This window comes from Hemicordylus capensis, chromosome 5, assembly GCF_027244095.1.
Source record: "Hemicordylus capensis ecotype Gifberg chromosome 5, rHemCap1.1.pri, whole genome shotgun sequence".
Taxonomy (NCBI): domain Eukaryota; kingdom Metazoa; phylum Chordata; class Lepidosauria; order Squamata; family Cordylidae; genus Hemicordylus; species Hemicordylus capensis.
Window position 1 is genome coordinate 882,947 of NC_069661.1, and position 15,685 is coordinate 898,631.

Below are 15,685 nucleotides of genomic sequence, written 5' to 3' on the forward strand. Positions count from 1 at the left end.
AGGCCATGAGCTGGCGGGAGGGAGGACTAAGCGGGGGTGCAGCCAGCCAAAGCAGGGGAAGAGCCGGAGAGGGGGAGGCCATGGGAAGCAGGGGGAGGAAGCCCCAGAGCCTCTGGCAGACGTGAGGGAGGGCCAGGGGCAGCCCTTCTCCTCCCCGCCCCACACTCGAGGACTGGAGAGGGAGGCGGGAAGAACAGGCACAGGGTGCGCTTTCACGACTTTATTGTGAACAGTGTAAAACAAGATGGCAAGCACAAATCCCTGAATGGACCAAGCAGGGGCAGGGAGGGGGCGCCCCTGCTCCCCCAGGTCCCCCAGGCCACCCCATGGCGGGGGGGGGGCAGGAGAAGGCCTGTTTCCTTGGCCTGCCCACGCTGATTTCACAGACACACCCACCCACCCAGCCAGCTGGGCTCCTCATTCCCCCTCCCAAACAGACATGGAGGGGAGGGCCAGCCTAAGCAACAGTAGCCCCACAGAGGCAGTAGAAGAGGAGGCTGAGGAAGGACCATTTGCCCAACGGCACCAGAGGGCGGACGAGGAGATGGAGAGACACCTGACTGCGAGGGGGGCGGAGAGCTCACCCCCCAAGCCCTGTGCCTTCACGGCTCAGTCTTCCTCCGCCCGTCACAGACCCACACCGAGTTGCGCACCTTTCCCAGGACTCCGACTCCAAAGGGAGATGCCCCTCACACAGCCAAGCAGATCGGGGGGTGGGGGCACAAGTCCCGCAATCCAGGCACCGCCAGGTCCATCTCGGGGCCCCTCCAGCCTCCACAAAAGGCCTCCCCCGCCTGCCTCCAGAGTCCAGCGCGCGGCGGTCATGGCTGCGGCAGCTTCTTGGCAGGGGCTCTGCTCCAAGGAGGGTCCATTGCTGCCGAGATGCCCAGTGGCGTGGCCAGCACTTTGCCAGGAACAGTCTTGCAAGGCTGGGGAGGTAGGGCAGGCCGGCTCCCTGGGGGGCGGAGGGGACGTGCTCAATGACTAGGGTCCACCCAGGAACCAACTGCCCCCCCCCACACACACACCACTTTACAGAAGGGCCACCTGCCACCCACCCCGGGAGTGGGGAGGGGAGACCTGCCTGCCGCTGGCACCTGTGATTCTGCACACAGAGCCCCCCACGTGCCCCAGCCTACCACTTCAGAAGCTGCTGGGTGCCTTGGCGGGGGCAGGCGTGGCATGCACGGGGTGCTTCAGCTGCAGCAGCAGTCGGGCTCCTTCCACTTCCGCGCCCTGGGCAGGAAAGAGAAGCAGAGCCCTGGCCGTCAGGTCTCTCCCCGGCGGCTGCCTTTGGCCCACTGGCGTAAGCCCCGCCCTGCTCGGCCGGGCCAGAAGCCCACCTGGCCCAGCAGCCTGTTCCCCACAGTGGCCCCAAAGAGGGAGGGAGAGGCCAAGGCCCCGCTCCGCAGCCGCCACAGCCACCCAGGCATGGATGGGTCTAAGGCCCTCTGAAGGCGGCCACCTCCCCTGGCAGAGAATCCCGCCAGTCAGGTTTGCTCTGGGCCCAGAGGGGCTTCCTCCCAGCCCATTTCTCCCAGTTCTAGGAGAAGGCAAAAGCCCCACCCCCCACCCCTTTTACAAGCCTCTATGATGGCCCCCCCACCCCGCTCTCATTTTTTCCTAAACTCAAAAGCCTTGCACACATCAGCTTCTCCTCGCAGGGAAGATGCTCACTCACACACATCTACCCCCCAATCATTTGGGTCCCCCTTTTCTCCCCCCTTCCAGACCCACAACACCCTTTTCAGGACCGGGAAACCAGAACTGTTCAGAGCACTATCTAGCAGGACCCCAAGAACGCCTTCCATCCTGGTTAGTAAGAACCGAAGAAGAGCCCTGCGGGATCAGGCCCAAGGAGGCCTCTCTGGGCCAGCCTCCAGTCTCACCGGATGCCGCTGGGCTGACCGTTCAGGCCCCCTGACCGTCTAGGGCACTGAGAGGCAGCTGGCCCCATGTGCCCCGCCCTGACCCATGCTTGCCAAGATCCTGGCTGGGGAGTGCTGGTGCCCATTCACCCAGAGCTCCTCTTGCAGCTCTCCATCGCCTGCTGGGGTGTCTCCTCTCCTGATTAATCTGGCATCATCCACAAACTGGGCCGCCTCGCTGTTCTTTCAGGCAACCCACCCACCCACAGGAGCAGAAGGAGCCCTCTTGGCTGCTCTTTTGGAAAAGGCCTCCACTCTGCCTTCAGCTCCCTACCTCCGAGCACTGAGCAAGAGGCACCCTTTAGAAGTGGCGACTGAGCAGGCGGAGAGCAACTGGCCCTCTCCGGCCCCAGCACGGCATCCCTCCAGTGGCGGGCGCTGGGCTCTATCTAGTGTTCCTTTTTTAGACTGTGAGCCCTTTGGGGACAGGGGGCCACCTTACTGATTTATTCTTTTCTATGTGGGGGAGTGCAGATGGGGGAGGGGGGGAGTGCAGATGGGGGAGGGGGGGAGTGCAGATGGGGGAGGGGGGGAGTGCAGATGGGGGAGGGGGGGAGTGCAGATGGGGGAGGGGGGGAGTGCAGATGGGGGAGGGGGGGAGTGCAACTCTTCTCCTTGCCCCCACCCCATGGAAGCACCTTTCCCCCTCACAGTGCCCACTTCTCTCTAGCAGCAGGAGACCCAGAGGCCGTGCTCCAGACTGGGCTAACCGGCAGACGGCCCCTCTCTTCCCAAGACACAGGAGCTGGGGACCCCGGCCCTGACGCAGAGCCACCCTGCCACCCCACCCGGCCTCCCAGCATGCCAAGGAAGCCGCCAGCACCCCACCAGGCGGGGCCTGGCACAAAAGCCCCTCCTCACCTGCAGCGCCTTGTAGGCTTCCTCGGCCGCCTCCCTGCGGGTGTAGTTGACGAAGGCACAGAACTTGCGGGGGAGGCGGCGGATGGAGTCAATGGGCCCAAACCTGCGTACAGAGGAGAGTGGGGCAGCCCAGAGCCAGGCTTGGCCACACCCCATTGCAGAGCCCCACTTCCGGCACTGGGGAGAGGGCTCCCCAACCCCCCCTTCATGCAAGGATCATGCCGGGGGGGGAGGGTGTTGCAGCAGCGCCCAGGGGGCGGAGGGAAGGGGCCAGCCAATCTTCCCAGGGAAAGGGGGGGGCACTTACGGGCGGAAGTAGTGCAGCAGGACCTCCTGGGTGATCCGAGGCGTGAGGTTCCCCACCCACACGGCAAACCATTCCCTGCAAGCAAGTACGCCGGTCACCGACACCCTCAAGGGCGGAGAGAAGTTCAGGACCCAAGGAATTCTCCCGGGAGGGGCAGCTGGTGCCAGTCAAGCAGCAGCAAGCCGGCGGACCAAACAAGCCTCTTCTGTGCAGAGACCGACTTGAGTCCAAGAGATGCTGCAGCCCGGGGCACGGACACGGCCCGAGGCCACCAGGCAAGGCTCTCCAGCCCTTTGGGAGCAGCTGCGAGCAAAGCCGGCCCCACCCTCCCTCCCCTCTGCCCCCCCCCCCTCCGAGAAGCCTCCAAGCGGGAAGGGGCAGGCTCCCTCCCTCACCTGGCAGGGGCGTGTGCAGCTGGGGGGGGTGGCAGTGGTGCAGCCGCTGCCGCCTTGCACTTCGAGCTGGTGATGGTGACCGAGGCCAGGCCTGCTCCTGCTGGGCGGCCTCCTCGCTGATCCCCTGGCCAGGACAGAAGAGACCAACACACACCTCAGGCCCCACCGGAGGCCCCGCTGTAGAGCAGTGCCTGCAATGCGCCCCACACACGGCAACCCGCTGTTCCTACCCAGGGGCCGCCCGGGCTCCCTGACCCTGGGAGCCCTTCCGCCCCAGAGAGAGGCACCACCTTACCAGGCAGAAGCAGCCGGGCATCGCGGGCCACGACACCCCACTCAGGAGGGTGGTACTGGCTGAAGCCATTTTCCTGTCGGGGGAAGGAAGGAAGGACCGTCACCCACCTAGCAGAGGCAGCCGCAGGGTCAACCGGCAGGGCCTGGGTGGAGCCCTCGCTGCCCGGACAGCTGGGCTGATGGCTCGTCCCCTGCAAAGCATGCCGCAGAGGCCAGGCACCCACAAGGCACTACTGTGCTGCCTGGAGCACCAGATCGGAGGGAAGCCTGGGTGAGCCAGCCAGCCTGGTCCTGCACAGCCCCCTTCGCGGGGAACAGACAAGGCGGCCTTATGCCGAGAGGCAGCCACTGGCAGCACTGGGCGGCGGCAGCAGCAGCTCCCCAGGTCTCCAGGCCCGGAAGGGCCTCCCGCAGCCCTGCCTGGAGAGGCTGCCAGGGATTAAAACTTGGGGCGTCTGCACACAAAGCAGACGCCCCTTCGGGGAGAAGAGCTCTGCATCAGCTGACAGCCTTGCTTCACAGGGACAGAGGAAGCTGCCATCGACTGAGTCAGACCCTTGGTCCAGCTCGCTCAGGATTGTCTTCACAGACTGGCAGCAGCTCTCCCAGGTTGCAGGCAGGAGTCTCTCTCAGCCCTGCTACCTTGGAGATGCCGCCAGGGTGAGACCCAAACTACTAACAGCCCAGATGGCTCCGGTACACACCCTGCCGCCACCCGGGAGACACGGTCCCACCAGGCACCAGGCAGCTCCCCAAGGGCAGGAGCAGCCAGCCTCTGCCCCACTCACCAGCCGGAACTGAATGCGACACTTCTCCAGTTGGACAGCGGCATCGCTCCGGGAACCGTCCAGCCGCAGCAGCTCCTCGAAGGTCCTGGCAGCCTCTGCAAAGCGCTGGGGGGGGGGGAAGGGCAGAGGGAGGGCTCAGTCCCCGCTCAACTCAGCCAGAGGGACACCCCCCCGCCCCCCATCAATACCTTGAGGCCCATGAGAGCCTTGCCCTGCCGGAAGAGGCCTTTGGGCCAGCCAGGCTGCAAGCTGAGGGCCAGCTGGGCATCGCACAAAGCCTCCATGTAGCACTGCAGCCTCTCGTAGCAGAAGGAGCGATTCCCAAAGAACCTGGGGAGGGAAGAGCCCCGGTTAGGAGGCACACAGGCCTCTTCTGGCCCCCGCATTTCGAGCCCTCCTCAGAGCGAAGAAATGGGGTGCAGGAAGGGCCTTCCAGCGAAACAAGACTTGCCCTTGCAACAGCCATGCTGGACTCAGCTCCCCAGAACTGGCCAGCCACTTTCCAGCTTTCCTGTGCACGGGGGCAGAAACCCCTGCCCACCCCCACCCCATGGCATGGCCGTTGTGCCTGTGCGAAGAGGGAGACGGCGCTTAAAATATGCAACTTGTCCCTACAATCAGGCTCTGTACCAGAGGACTGGAAAGTAACAAATGCAATTCCAATTTTCAAAAAGGGAGGGATCTGGGAAATTACAGACCAATTAGCTTAACTTTGGTGCCAGGTAAATTGATGGAAGGCATACTTAAGGACAAAATTGATAAATACATAGAAGAACGGGCCTTGCTGAAGGAGAACCAGCATGGCTGTTGCAAGGAAAAGTCTTGCCACGCTAACCTTCTGGAGTTCTTTGAGAGTGACAACAGCCACATGGATAAAGGTGATCCAGTTGACATAGTCTACCTGGACTTACAAAAAGCTTTTGACCAAGTTCCCCACCAAAGGCTCTTGAGTAAACTTAGCAGTCATGGGATAAGGGGAAGGGGACAGGTTCATGTGTGGATCGGTAATTGGTTGAAGGACAGGAAACGGAGGGTGGGAATAAATGGAGAGTTTTCACAATGAAGGGAAGTAAGAAGTGGGTTCCCCCAGAGATCTCTACTGAGGCCTGTACTCTTTCACCTGTTCATAAATGACCTAGAAGTCGGGGTAAGCAGCCAAGTTGCCAAATTTGCAGATGACACTAAACCATTTAGGGTTTTGAAATCCAAAACAGATTGTGAGGCGCTGCAAATAGAGCTCTCCAAATTGGGGGGTAGGTGATAGAATGGCAATTATGGTTAAATGTTAGCAAGTGTAGATGCATATTGGGGCAAAACTTCACATATATGCTGATGGGGTCTTTGCTGTCAGTGACTGACCAGGAGAGGGATCTTGGGGATGTGGTGGACAGCTCATTAAAAGTGTCAACTCAGTGAATGGCAGCTGTGAAAAGGACATATATCACTGCTGCCTGATATAGTACCAGCGGGGATTCGAACCAGCAACCTTCTACTTATTAGTCAAGCATTTCCCTGCTGCGTCAGGTTGATTAGAGAGAGCGTACAGAGAGAAATTTTTCTCCCTCTCTCACAACACTAGAACAAGGGGTCATCCCATGAAACTGAAGGCTGGGCATTTTAGGGCCAACAAAAGGAAGGACTTTCTCACACAGCACATAATTAATCTATGGATTTCTCTGCCACAGGCTGTGGTGACGGCCACTAGCTTGGATAGCTTTAAAATGGGATTTAGACAAATCCACGGCCTATCAATGGCTACTAGTCTAGCGGCTATAGGCCACCTTCAGGCTCAGAGGCACAATGCTTCTCAATACCAGTTGCGAGGGAGCAACAGCAGGAGGGAGGGCAGGCCTTCACCTCTTGCTTGTGGGCTTTCTAGAGGCATCTGGTGAGCCACTGTGTGAAACAGGATGCTGGACTGGAGGGGTTTGGGGCCTGATCTAGCAGGGCTGTTGTGTACTTAAGTTGCTCTGTAGGGCTTGAGGGGGAGGAGGAAAGGCAGGCAATGAAAATGTGCATCTGCAGTAAATGGCGGAAGCTGCTGGGAAAGAAGAACAGTGATTCCCCAGCTCACAAGGAGCAGCCCCTCCTAAACAGAAAGGTTTCATCTGAGCTCCATACAGGTCTCAGGGCAACTGGATCCGGAGTCCAAAGGGCCTGCCTGTTGACAACAGCGATTCAGCAATGAAATCCCATTTGGGGCTCCAAGTCTTCTTTTGGCAGGCGCCCCACTGGTTCAGGCTGCCACGGAGGAAGCCCGGTGGCACCCAAGCCTCCCAGAGAGCCCGGGCAGTATCAGCATCCGGGGAGGGCTTTGTTCTCCTCTCCCCCACAAAGTGACTCTCAAGCAACCTGCCTCATAAGCTCATCAGGAGACTGAAGAGTCAGCCTGAGCTCTTTGAAATAAAAGGGAGGGATTAGAAAACCCAAAAACTACCAAGAGGGGAAAACGGATTTTACGCAGGGGAACGGGGGGCCAACGCTAACGCCTTGCAAAGGGCATGGAAACTGACCATACACGCCAGTCCTGGGAAACCTGAAGGGAGATAAAAGGTAGAGGCAGGAAACTGGAACCACGGCTTAAAATGGCAACAGAAGAGCTGTGGCTCAGTCAATGACCCCAGTCCGGACCAGGGCCCTCCACCTTGCTCCCCAGATGAGGCCAGAATGCAACTCCCATCTCCCCGGCCATAATGGTCAAAGTGTGAGACCCCCCAGTCTGGAGCCTTGCGACACATTTTTGCCCATGTGGCAGCGGCGGGAGGAAGAGGCAGGTCAGCCCACAGAAGGTGCCTGGGACCTCTGCAGCCTGTGTGGAGACAACCCAGACTCCCAGCTCAGCTGGCCTCGAGGCAGTGGCAGACCTCAGAGCTGGAGCTCAGACAGCGGAGGCCAAATGCCAGCCAATCCCCTCTCGCTCCAGAGCTCACCTGTATTCTCGGGGATTCAGCTTGACCGCCTCCGTGAACAGCAGCACAGCCTCCCGATAGCATCCACGCTTGGCCGTCTCATTCCCGCAATCTGGGGGGTGGGGAGGATGTAGAGACCTGTCACAGAAGGGGCCTGGAATCCCTCCTCTACCCGCCAACCCCTCCCCCATGGGGGGGGGCATATCTTGAAGCCAAGTGGCAGTCCTGCTAAATGCCTCCAAGACACCTTCAGGAAAAGATGACAAGGAGGTCCCCCAGGACAAAAAGCGCAGGGTTTTGATCTGCCCTCATCCCTCCTCCCATGGTAGAGGAGAGGCACAAGAACTTCCTCTGGGGGAATGGAGGGGGAGAGAGAAGACGGAGCGGAGGAGGGAGGACCCCTACACTCCTACACTGCCACCCGCTGTGCCCACCTGCCAGCACCAGGCTCTGCTCCACAGGAGGCATCTGGAGCCCAGGCCTTGGAAGCTGAAAGAGAAAGCAGAGCGTGAGGCCGTGGGGTCCCTCATGCCACTGGGAAGGTCCAGCCCATCTCATGCCTCCAAGATAAGGTGGCTGCCGGGCTCCGGCAGCCCCACTTGGAGATGTTCAGATTAGGTTATCGTTTATAGAAGAGGCTTCCCAAAGCCACAAATGATACAACGACCAAACAAAAAGATACAAGCCTTGACAAGCGGCAGAATAAATGGTTAAAACCAGCCACATCAGTCAAGCAAGAATCTCTAAGAGCAGCAGGGTTCAACAAAACCAATTCAAAGCTCTGCTCCTAAGGGCTGGCTAAAGACCTCAAGCAGGAGGCCCAATGCAGCTCCCTGGGGAAGGTGTTGCCCCAGAGGCCCTCCCTCCCTCCGGTCCCTGCCCATTGCAACTGTGTCAGCAGTGAGCCAGAGGAGAGGCAGGAGAACTGCCTTGGGGGGCCCTCCAGAGGCAAGTCACATGACTGCCCCCCCCAGCCTCCCGGGCTTCCTTCCGTTGAATTCTTCCTCCAAAGTGGAGGTGAGTGTGAAGAGCTGGAGCTACCAGAACAGCAGGTCTTTCCCGAGGACCATTCAGTGACTTGCATCGCCCACAATCCACAAAACCTTTTAAAAAATAATGTAGGAGGATGTTCTAGAGCCCATCTTAAAATCTCATCTCTGGGCCCCCTCCAACCTTGCTACGGCCCTGGTGCCAGGCCTGCGGCATCCCATGGGCCGGGCAGGGCCAGCACTTGCCCAGCTGTGCCTCCCTGCAGAAAGCCCCGCTTCAGCTGCTCTGCTTTCGTCTGGGCAAGACTAAGGCTGGACGGACTGAGTGGCTGCACAAGAGTGAAGAATGAGGGGACACCCCCCAGCACAAGGGCCGCCCTCACCTCTTGCCGCTCCTTCGCCTCAGGCCTGGCTGCTTTCTCCTTCCGCGGCAGGGGCGGCTTGGTGCCCACCTTGAGGCGAGCTTTCGAGACAAAGGTGCTGGTCAGATCAAGCTCCTCCTGTGGATGAGGAACAGGGAAGGCGGCCTCTATCCCGCAGCCCAAGCAGGGCTGGCTTCCCAGGGACCCTTTTGCCAAGAAGGAAGGCCTTCCCCCAAGCCGAAGAGGGGCACCAGCTCCCACTACACGCACATCTGGCACCAGGCCCCAACCTCAGCCAGACAGCTTGAAGGGCAGCAGGGCTTCACCCGCCACGCCGCGAGGATGGCTACAGCCACAGACAGAAGCCACACACGGCCAGATGTCTGTGTAGGCACACAGGCACACACAGAGCAGGGGCCCCCCGAGTCCAAACCACCTGCAGGCCTGCAGAGCAGACACTCCCCTCTCCGCCTCCAGGCACAGGGGCCAAACGCCAGCACGCAGCAGCCCTGCTGAGGGGGACAGAAGCTGCAGCTGCTGCCAAGCGCCTCAGGCTGCCTCCCCCGCCCCACCGCTGGCCCCGGGGACAGCAGCAGTGGCAGCAGCTCACTTCAGTCTCCTCCTCTGTACTCCTGCTGGGGCTCCTGCCTGGGGAGGCCAGACTCTCACTGGGGTCCTGGGTGGAGCTCTCCTCCGAGCCAGGCAAGGCAGGCCCCACGGCCCTTGGAAGGGCAGCCAGGGGGTCTGGCTCCTGGGCGCCTGGGCTGTGTGGAGACGCCTCCTGCAAGCAAAACCAAACAGAGCTGCAGCAAGGGACGCGGCCAGCTGTCTCTCTGGGGGCCACTCCCTCCCAGCAAGCCCAGCAGCTCTGGAGAGGGGCCTGCCGCTGGGAGGGGAGCGCAAGGGGGCCGCGTGCCTCGCCCCAGGGCAGGGGCTCCTTGGGCCATGGGGGGGCGGGGGCCATCGCCACTCACGGCCTGCGCGCTGCTCCCCGCCTGCAACTGCTGCTCCCGCTTCTCCTGCCTCTTCCTGTCCTTTTGCCTCTGAAGAGGAGACAGAAAGTGTCAAGCCAGAGCCCGCCCGGCAGGGGCAGCCTCCTGCAGGCCACCCGCCGCCACTGCCTGGCTAGCGCATTACCTTCTTCTTCATCCTTTTCTTCTCAGCCTTCTTCTTGACGCGCTCCTCCTCAGCCACAAGCTCCTCTGCGTTCCTTTGTGCTTCCTGAAGAAACGCAGACCGGTGAGTCCCCTCCGCATGCCAAGCAGGCACTTCCAGAGGCCCCCCGGTCCCACACAGCCACTGGGGGCAGAGAAAAAGCAGGGCCAGAAAGGCAGGAGCCCGCCGGGGAGTGAAAGGCTGTCTTGCTGCAGATCAGGTTTGCGAGAGTTTCAAGCAGAAGATACGGAGTGGGGGGGGAAAGAGAGAAGAGAAGCCCCACAAGAATCCTGCCTGACGAGAAGGTGTGGGAAAGGAAGGGGAGGGCTGTGCCCGGGCAGGGAGGGGAGCACCAGGCTGGGCTAGCGGCAGCCTCACCTCAGCTGTGAGCTGCTGCCTCAGGGGCACAGCAATGCCCAGCAATGGGCAGTCTGGGCTGCTGCTGCTGCTGCTGGCTGGTGCGGGGGCTGCAGAGGGCTTGCAGAGGAAGGATCTCTTAAAGCCGCAGAAGGTGGCTGGACTGGCACTCCGCCCTGCTCCGGCCGCCGCCGTGGCCACCTTCTCCTCCTGATTGTCCTCATCCTCCTCCTCCTCCTCGGCCGCCTCCTCACTGCTGCCTTCCCAGTCCTCATAGTTGAAGTAGCGGTCGCCCTCCTCCTCCTCGCAGTACCAGCACGGCTCCCCATTTAGGTCTGAGAGGCAACCACAGGGCAGGGGTGAGCGGAGTGCGGGGAGCAGGCCTGAAGAAAGCGGGGGGGGGGCACCTGGCCGGAGGATCCCTTGGCAGGGGCCGGGCCTCAGGCTACCGCTTCCGCCGCGGCAGAGTTCACAAAGTGCTGCCCGGCCGGCTGGAAAGGGCTGCCAGGCAGGCCTCTGGCTGCCCAGATAGCCTGCTGCGGGCAAGAGGAGCTCCTCGATTGCCCCCAGGGCGCGGGGGCTGCCCTACTGCCCTGGCAGGCCGAGGGGTGTCAGGCCGAAGGCCCTGGGCCAGCGGCAGCATTGCCTGGCCGGTGCTGGGGGCGCTGCATATCCCGCCCCGCCCCGCCCCGCTCACCGGGGCACCTGCGGCCGAGGCGCCGGAGGGCTTCGTGCCGGGCGTAGGCCCCCTGCTGCTGCTGCACGGCCAGCAGCTGCTGCATCAACATGCCGGGCGGGGCGGGCGCTTCTGCTCCCCGCGTCGTGGCCCGGCACAGGCGAGCCGGAAGGCCGCCGAGGCTGCGGAGGCAGGGAGGGCGGAGGCGGGGGCGGGGCCGCCGGGAGGCGCTGCTGCTGCTGCTGCTGCTGCTTCCCGCGACCCGGGAGAGGCTGGCGCGCGCCCTTCGGTTGCTGTGGCTGCTTCCGCCGACGCCGCCGACGCCTGCCTCCCGCGCTTCCCCGGAGCCGGCCTGGGGGGCGTGGCCTCCCGCTCCACGCAGCCCGAGTCTTCCTCCCGGAACCGGAAAGGGCGGACACAACCTCGCTTCCGGGAAGGGTTTGGCCGCCGTGGGTGGGCGCTCAGGGCCGCCCTGGGCGCCATCTTGGATGAGGAGGCCCCGCCGGCACGGAAGATGCTCCCTCTCCCCACCAGGAGGCGGCGGAGGCCGAAGTTGTTGTTGTTGTTGTTATTAACATTTATATCCCGCTCTTCCTCCAAGGAGCTCATAGCAGTGCACTACATACTTAAGTTTCTCTTTCACAACAACCCTGTGAAGTAGGTTAGGCTGAGAGGGAAGGGACTGGCCCAGAGTCACCCAGCTAGTTTCATGGCTGAATGAAATGGATTTGAACTCGGGTCTCCCCGTCCTGGTCCAGCACTCTAACCACTACACCAGGCTGGCTCAAGTTAGGTTGGTGGGGGCTGCGCCACATCGCTCCTGAGAGCCGCCGCGCTCCCTGCAGGCTGGCCACTCGACAGGGGATGCGGGGCGATTAACCGTGAAGCTCCACCTGGGGAACGGCCAGCCGGCGGTTGCGGGGAGGCGAGAGACGTGCAAAAGCCGCTCCGGGCGGCAGTGGCGGCGCCCTCCCCCCGTCCCGGCTCCAGTCAGGCCGGCCCAAGCGGGAGAGGAGGGCGCCCCCGCCCCGCGACACCCCCCCCCCAGAGGCCCGGAGGAGCAGCCGCCGCCCTGGCCCATCTGCCACCCCCCCCCCAGCCGCCTCTTCCTGGGGCTGCAAGTTCCATCGATCATCATCTGTCCCTCTTTTTAAGCTCTTATAATCATCATGTATATTTATTTATTTATATATGAGTTGTAATGATTTATGTATATCGCTTTTCATTTTCAAACTATTTCTAAAACAAATATCCCATATTATATACAATCACCTGGAGAGGAGAAAGGACACATTTTAATTCGTCTGTTTATCTTCTTATAAAGAAAAATAGTTGTACATATTGATATGTGTGCTATATTATCAACTCCCCTAGTTGATAAAAGGGTTTCCACTGTTTAAAATATACTGATTTTAATTTTTATTTATTTATTGTTTTGTCTTCCATTCCTTAGCTCAGTCAGTTTGGTCAATGGTGCTGTATTCTGTAGGAAGCTAGGAAGCTGCCTTCTTCAGGGTCAGAGCCTGGGTCCATCTCGTTCAGCACTGACTACACTAGCTGGCAGGGGCTCGCTGAAGTTGCAGGGTTAGGGTTAGGGTCTATATATCCAAAAATCCAAATCTATATATTTTTGGACATGTCCACCTCATACGTGAGGTATCTACCATCTCTGAACCATATCTCCAACGTATTTGGGCCGACTTAGATTCCGTCTCCACAGTTACTTCAGTGTCGGATGTGGAGGTGTCCAGCAACTCTGCTTGTGTGGTTAGGTTGGATCAATTCCAGTTTATGACTCCTGAGGATGTGGATGAGCTGATTGGAACGGTGCGGCCTACCACCTGTTCTCTTGACCCTTGCCTGACATGGCTTATACTATCTGGCAGGGGGGTTGTTGTAGAAAGCCTGGTAGAGATTATAAATGCTTCTCTGAGGGAAGGCAGGATGCTTCCTTGTCTTGAGGAGGCAATTATTAGACCACTTCTGAAGAAGCCTGCATTGGATCCCTCAGAGCTTAGCCACTACAGGCCTGTCTCCAATTTTCCGTGGCTGAGCAAAGTTATTGAGAGTGTGGTGGCCTCTCAGCTCCAGACAGTCTTGGAGGAAATTGATTATCTAGACCTATTTCAAACTGTCTTTTGTATGGGCTATGGGGTGGAGAGTGCCTTGATCAGCCTGATGAATGATCTCCAATTGGGAATTGACAGAGGAGTGTGACTCTGTTGGTCCTTTTGGATCTCTGTGGCTTTCAGTACTTACTGACCATGGTATCCTGCTGGGTCGCTTGAAGGAGGTGGGATTGGGTGGCACTGTCTTACAGTGGTTCTGCTTCTATCTCACAGGCAGATGCCAGATGATGTCTCTTGGAGACTGTAGTTCTTCAAAATTGGAACTTTCGTATGGTATCCCTGAGGGCTCCGTATTGTCTCTGATGTTTAACATCTACATGAAACCGCAGGGAGAGATCATCAGGGGATTTGGTGCAGGGTGCTATCAGTATCCTGATGACACCCAAATCTATTTCTCCATGTCAACGTCATCAGGAGGGGGCATAACCACCCTAAATGCCTGCCTGGAGGCAGTGATGGGCTGGATGAGGGATAACAAACAGACTGAATCCAGATAAAACACAGGTATTCGTTGTGCAGGGTCGAAACTCGGGAGATGAGTTTGATCTGCCTCTTCTGGATGGGGTCACACTTCCTGGAAGGAACAGGTATGCAGTCTGGGGGTGCTTCTGGATCCCAGCCTCTCCCTGGTGTCCCCGGTTGAGGCAGTGGCCAGAGGTGCCTTTTATCATCTTTGGCTGATACGCCAGCTGTCTTGAGATAAAATGACCTCAGAACAGTGGTACATCTGCTGGTAACCTCCAGACTGGATTACTGCAATGCGCTCTATGTGGCGCTGCCCTTATATGTAGTCTGGAAACTACAATTGGTCCAGAATGCGGCAGCCAGGCTGGTCTCTGGGTCATCTTGGAGAGACCATGTTACTCCCATATTGAAAGATTTGCACTGGCTGCCAGTAAATTTTTGGGCAAAATAAAAGGTGCTGATCATAACCTATAAAGCCTTAAACAGCTTGGGCCCTTGGTATTTAAGAGAACATCTTCTTTGTCATGAACCCCACTTCCCATTGAGATCATCAGGAGAAATCCATCTGCAGTTGACACCGGCTCGTTTGGTGGCTACTTGGGGACAGGCCTTCTCTGCTGCTGCCTCAAAGCTTTGGAATGCACTCCCTGCTGAAATAAGAGCCTCCCCTTCTCTGAAAACTTCTACAAAATCTTTAAATGCACATCTATTCACCCAGGCTTTTAATTAAATATTGTTTTAATAGTTTTAACATTGTTTTAATATTGTGAAATTTTAAATTGTTGTAATGTTTTAACTTTTTCTGTATCATCTATTTTGTTTTAACTAATGTTTTAATTCTTCTGTTGTTTATTTTAACTAAAGTTTTAACTTTTTCTGTTGTTGTTTGTTTGCTTTGTTGTAAATTGCCCAGAGACGTACGTTTTGGGCAGTATAATAATATGATAAATAAATAAATAAAATTATACAAATATAATAATCCCTGCAGGCAATGTAAAACAGATGTAAAACTTGTAAAAACAGAACTCCAATCATTGTTCAGTATCCTAACCTGTAACATCCTTTCTGTTTTTCTTACTATCAATAATATAGCCATACATTTTTGATAGTATCCCTTTAATACTTTTAGAATCCTTAATAGTCTCAAAATCCGTTCTGAGTGGGTAACAAAATGGCAAATGCGGTTCAAGGTGAGCATGTACAATGTGATGCATACTGGGGCAAAAAACCCAACTTCACATATACACTGATAGGATGTGAGCTGTCAGTGACTAACCAGGAGAGAGATCTTGGGGTCATGGTGGACAGCTCATTGAAAGTGTCGTTACAGTGTGTGGCAGCTGAGAAAAAAGCTAATTCCATGCTAGGAATCATTAGGAAGGGGGTTGAAAATAAAAATATTATAATGCCCTTATAAAAATTATGGTGCGGCCACATTTGGAGTACTGTGTTCAGTTTTGGTCACTGTATCATAAGAAGGATATTGTAGAACTGGAGAAGGTGCAGAAGAGCGCAACCAAGATGGTCAGGGGCCTGGAGCACCTTCCTTATGAGGCAAGGCTACAACACCTGGGGCTTTTTAGTGTGGAAAAGAGATGACTAAGGGGAGACATGATTGAGATGTATAAAAGTATGCATGATGTGGAGAGTGTGAACAGAGAGAAATCTCCCTTTCTCACAACACTAGAAACGGGTCACCCCATGAAACTGAAGGCTTGCAGGTTTTGGAACACCCAGAGGTAGTACTTCTTCACACAGCGCATAATTAATCTATGGAATTCTCTGCCACGGGATGTGGAGATGGCCACCAGCTTGGATGGCTTCAAAAGGGGTGGAGACAAATTCATGGCGGACAGGCCCCCCAGGCAGGCCCCCTCCCCCACCATGGCCTGTTAGGCTGAGCAAGGGCTTTGCTGTTCCTCACTATGCTGAGCTCCACCCAGCATTGTGTCTTTCTCAGTGCTGGGAGGAGGACCCTTCCAGAGAGATGCCGCCCTTTCTTGAGAGCTCCAGGGTAGATGCATTGAGAAGAGCTCCACTTCCCAGCACTCTGGGCAGGCCTTCCAAGGT

At 57.9% G+C, this 15,685-nt stretch overlaps 1 protein-coding gene across 1 annotated transcript; it reads right to left on the reverse strand.

Annotated features, from left to right (window-relative positions):
- Positions 1–205: 205 nt before the first annotated feature.
- TTC31 (tetratricopeptide repeat domain 31) lies at positions 206–11,568 on the reverse strand. Its single transcript, XM_053254581.1, has 16 exons — positions 11,043–11,568; positions 10,367–10,680; positions 9,971–10,054; positions 9,808–9,876; positions 9,444–9,614; positions 8,855–8,971; positions 7,917–7,971; positions 7,504–7,594; positions 4,762–4,903; positions 4,574–4,678; positions 3,787–3,859; positions 3,492–3,615; positions 3,097–3,171; positions 2,790–2,892; positions 1,140–1,236; positions 206–955 (listed from the first exon to the last, which is right to left on the reverse strand). The coding sequence occupies exons 1-15, from the start codon at positions 11,131–11,133 to the stop codon at positions 1,144–1,146; spliced, it is 1,707 nt and encodes a 568-aa protein (XP_053110556.1). The 5' UTR covers positions 11,134–11,568; the 3' UTR covers positions 206–955; positions 1,140–1,143.
- Between the last annotated feature and the right edge of the window lie 4,117 nt (positions 11,569–15,685).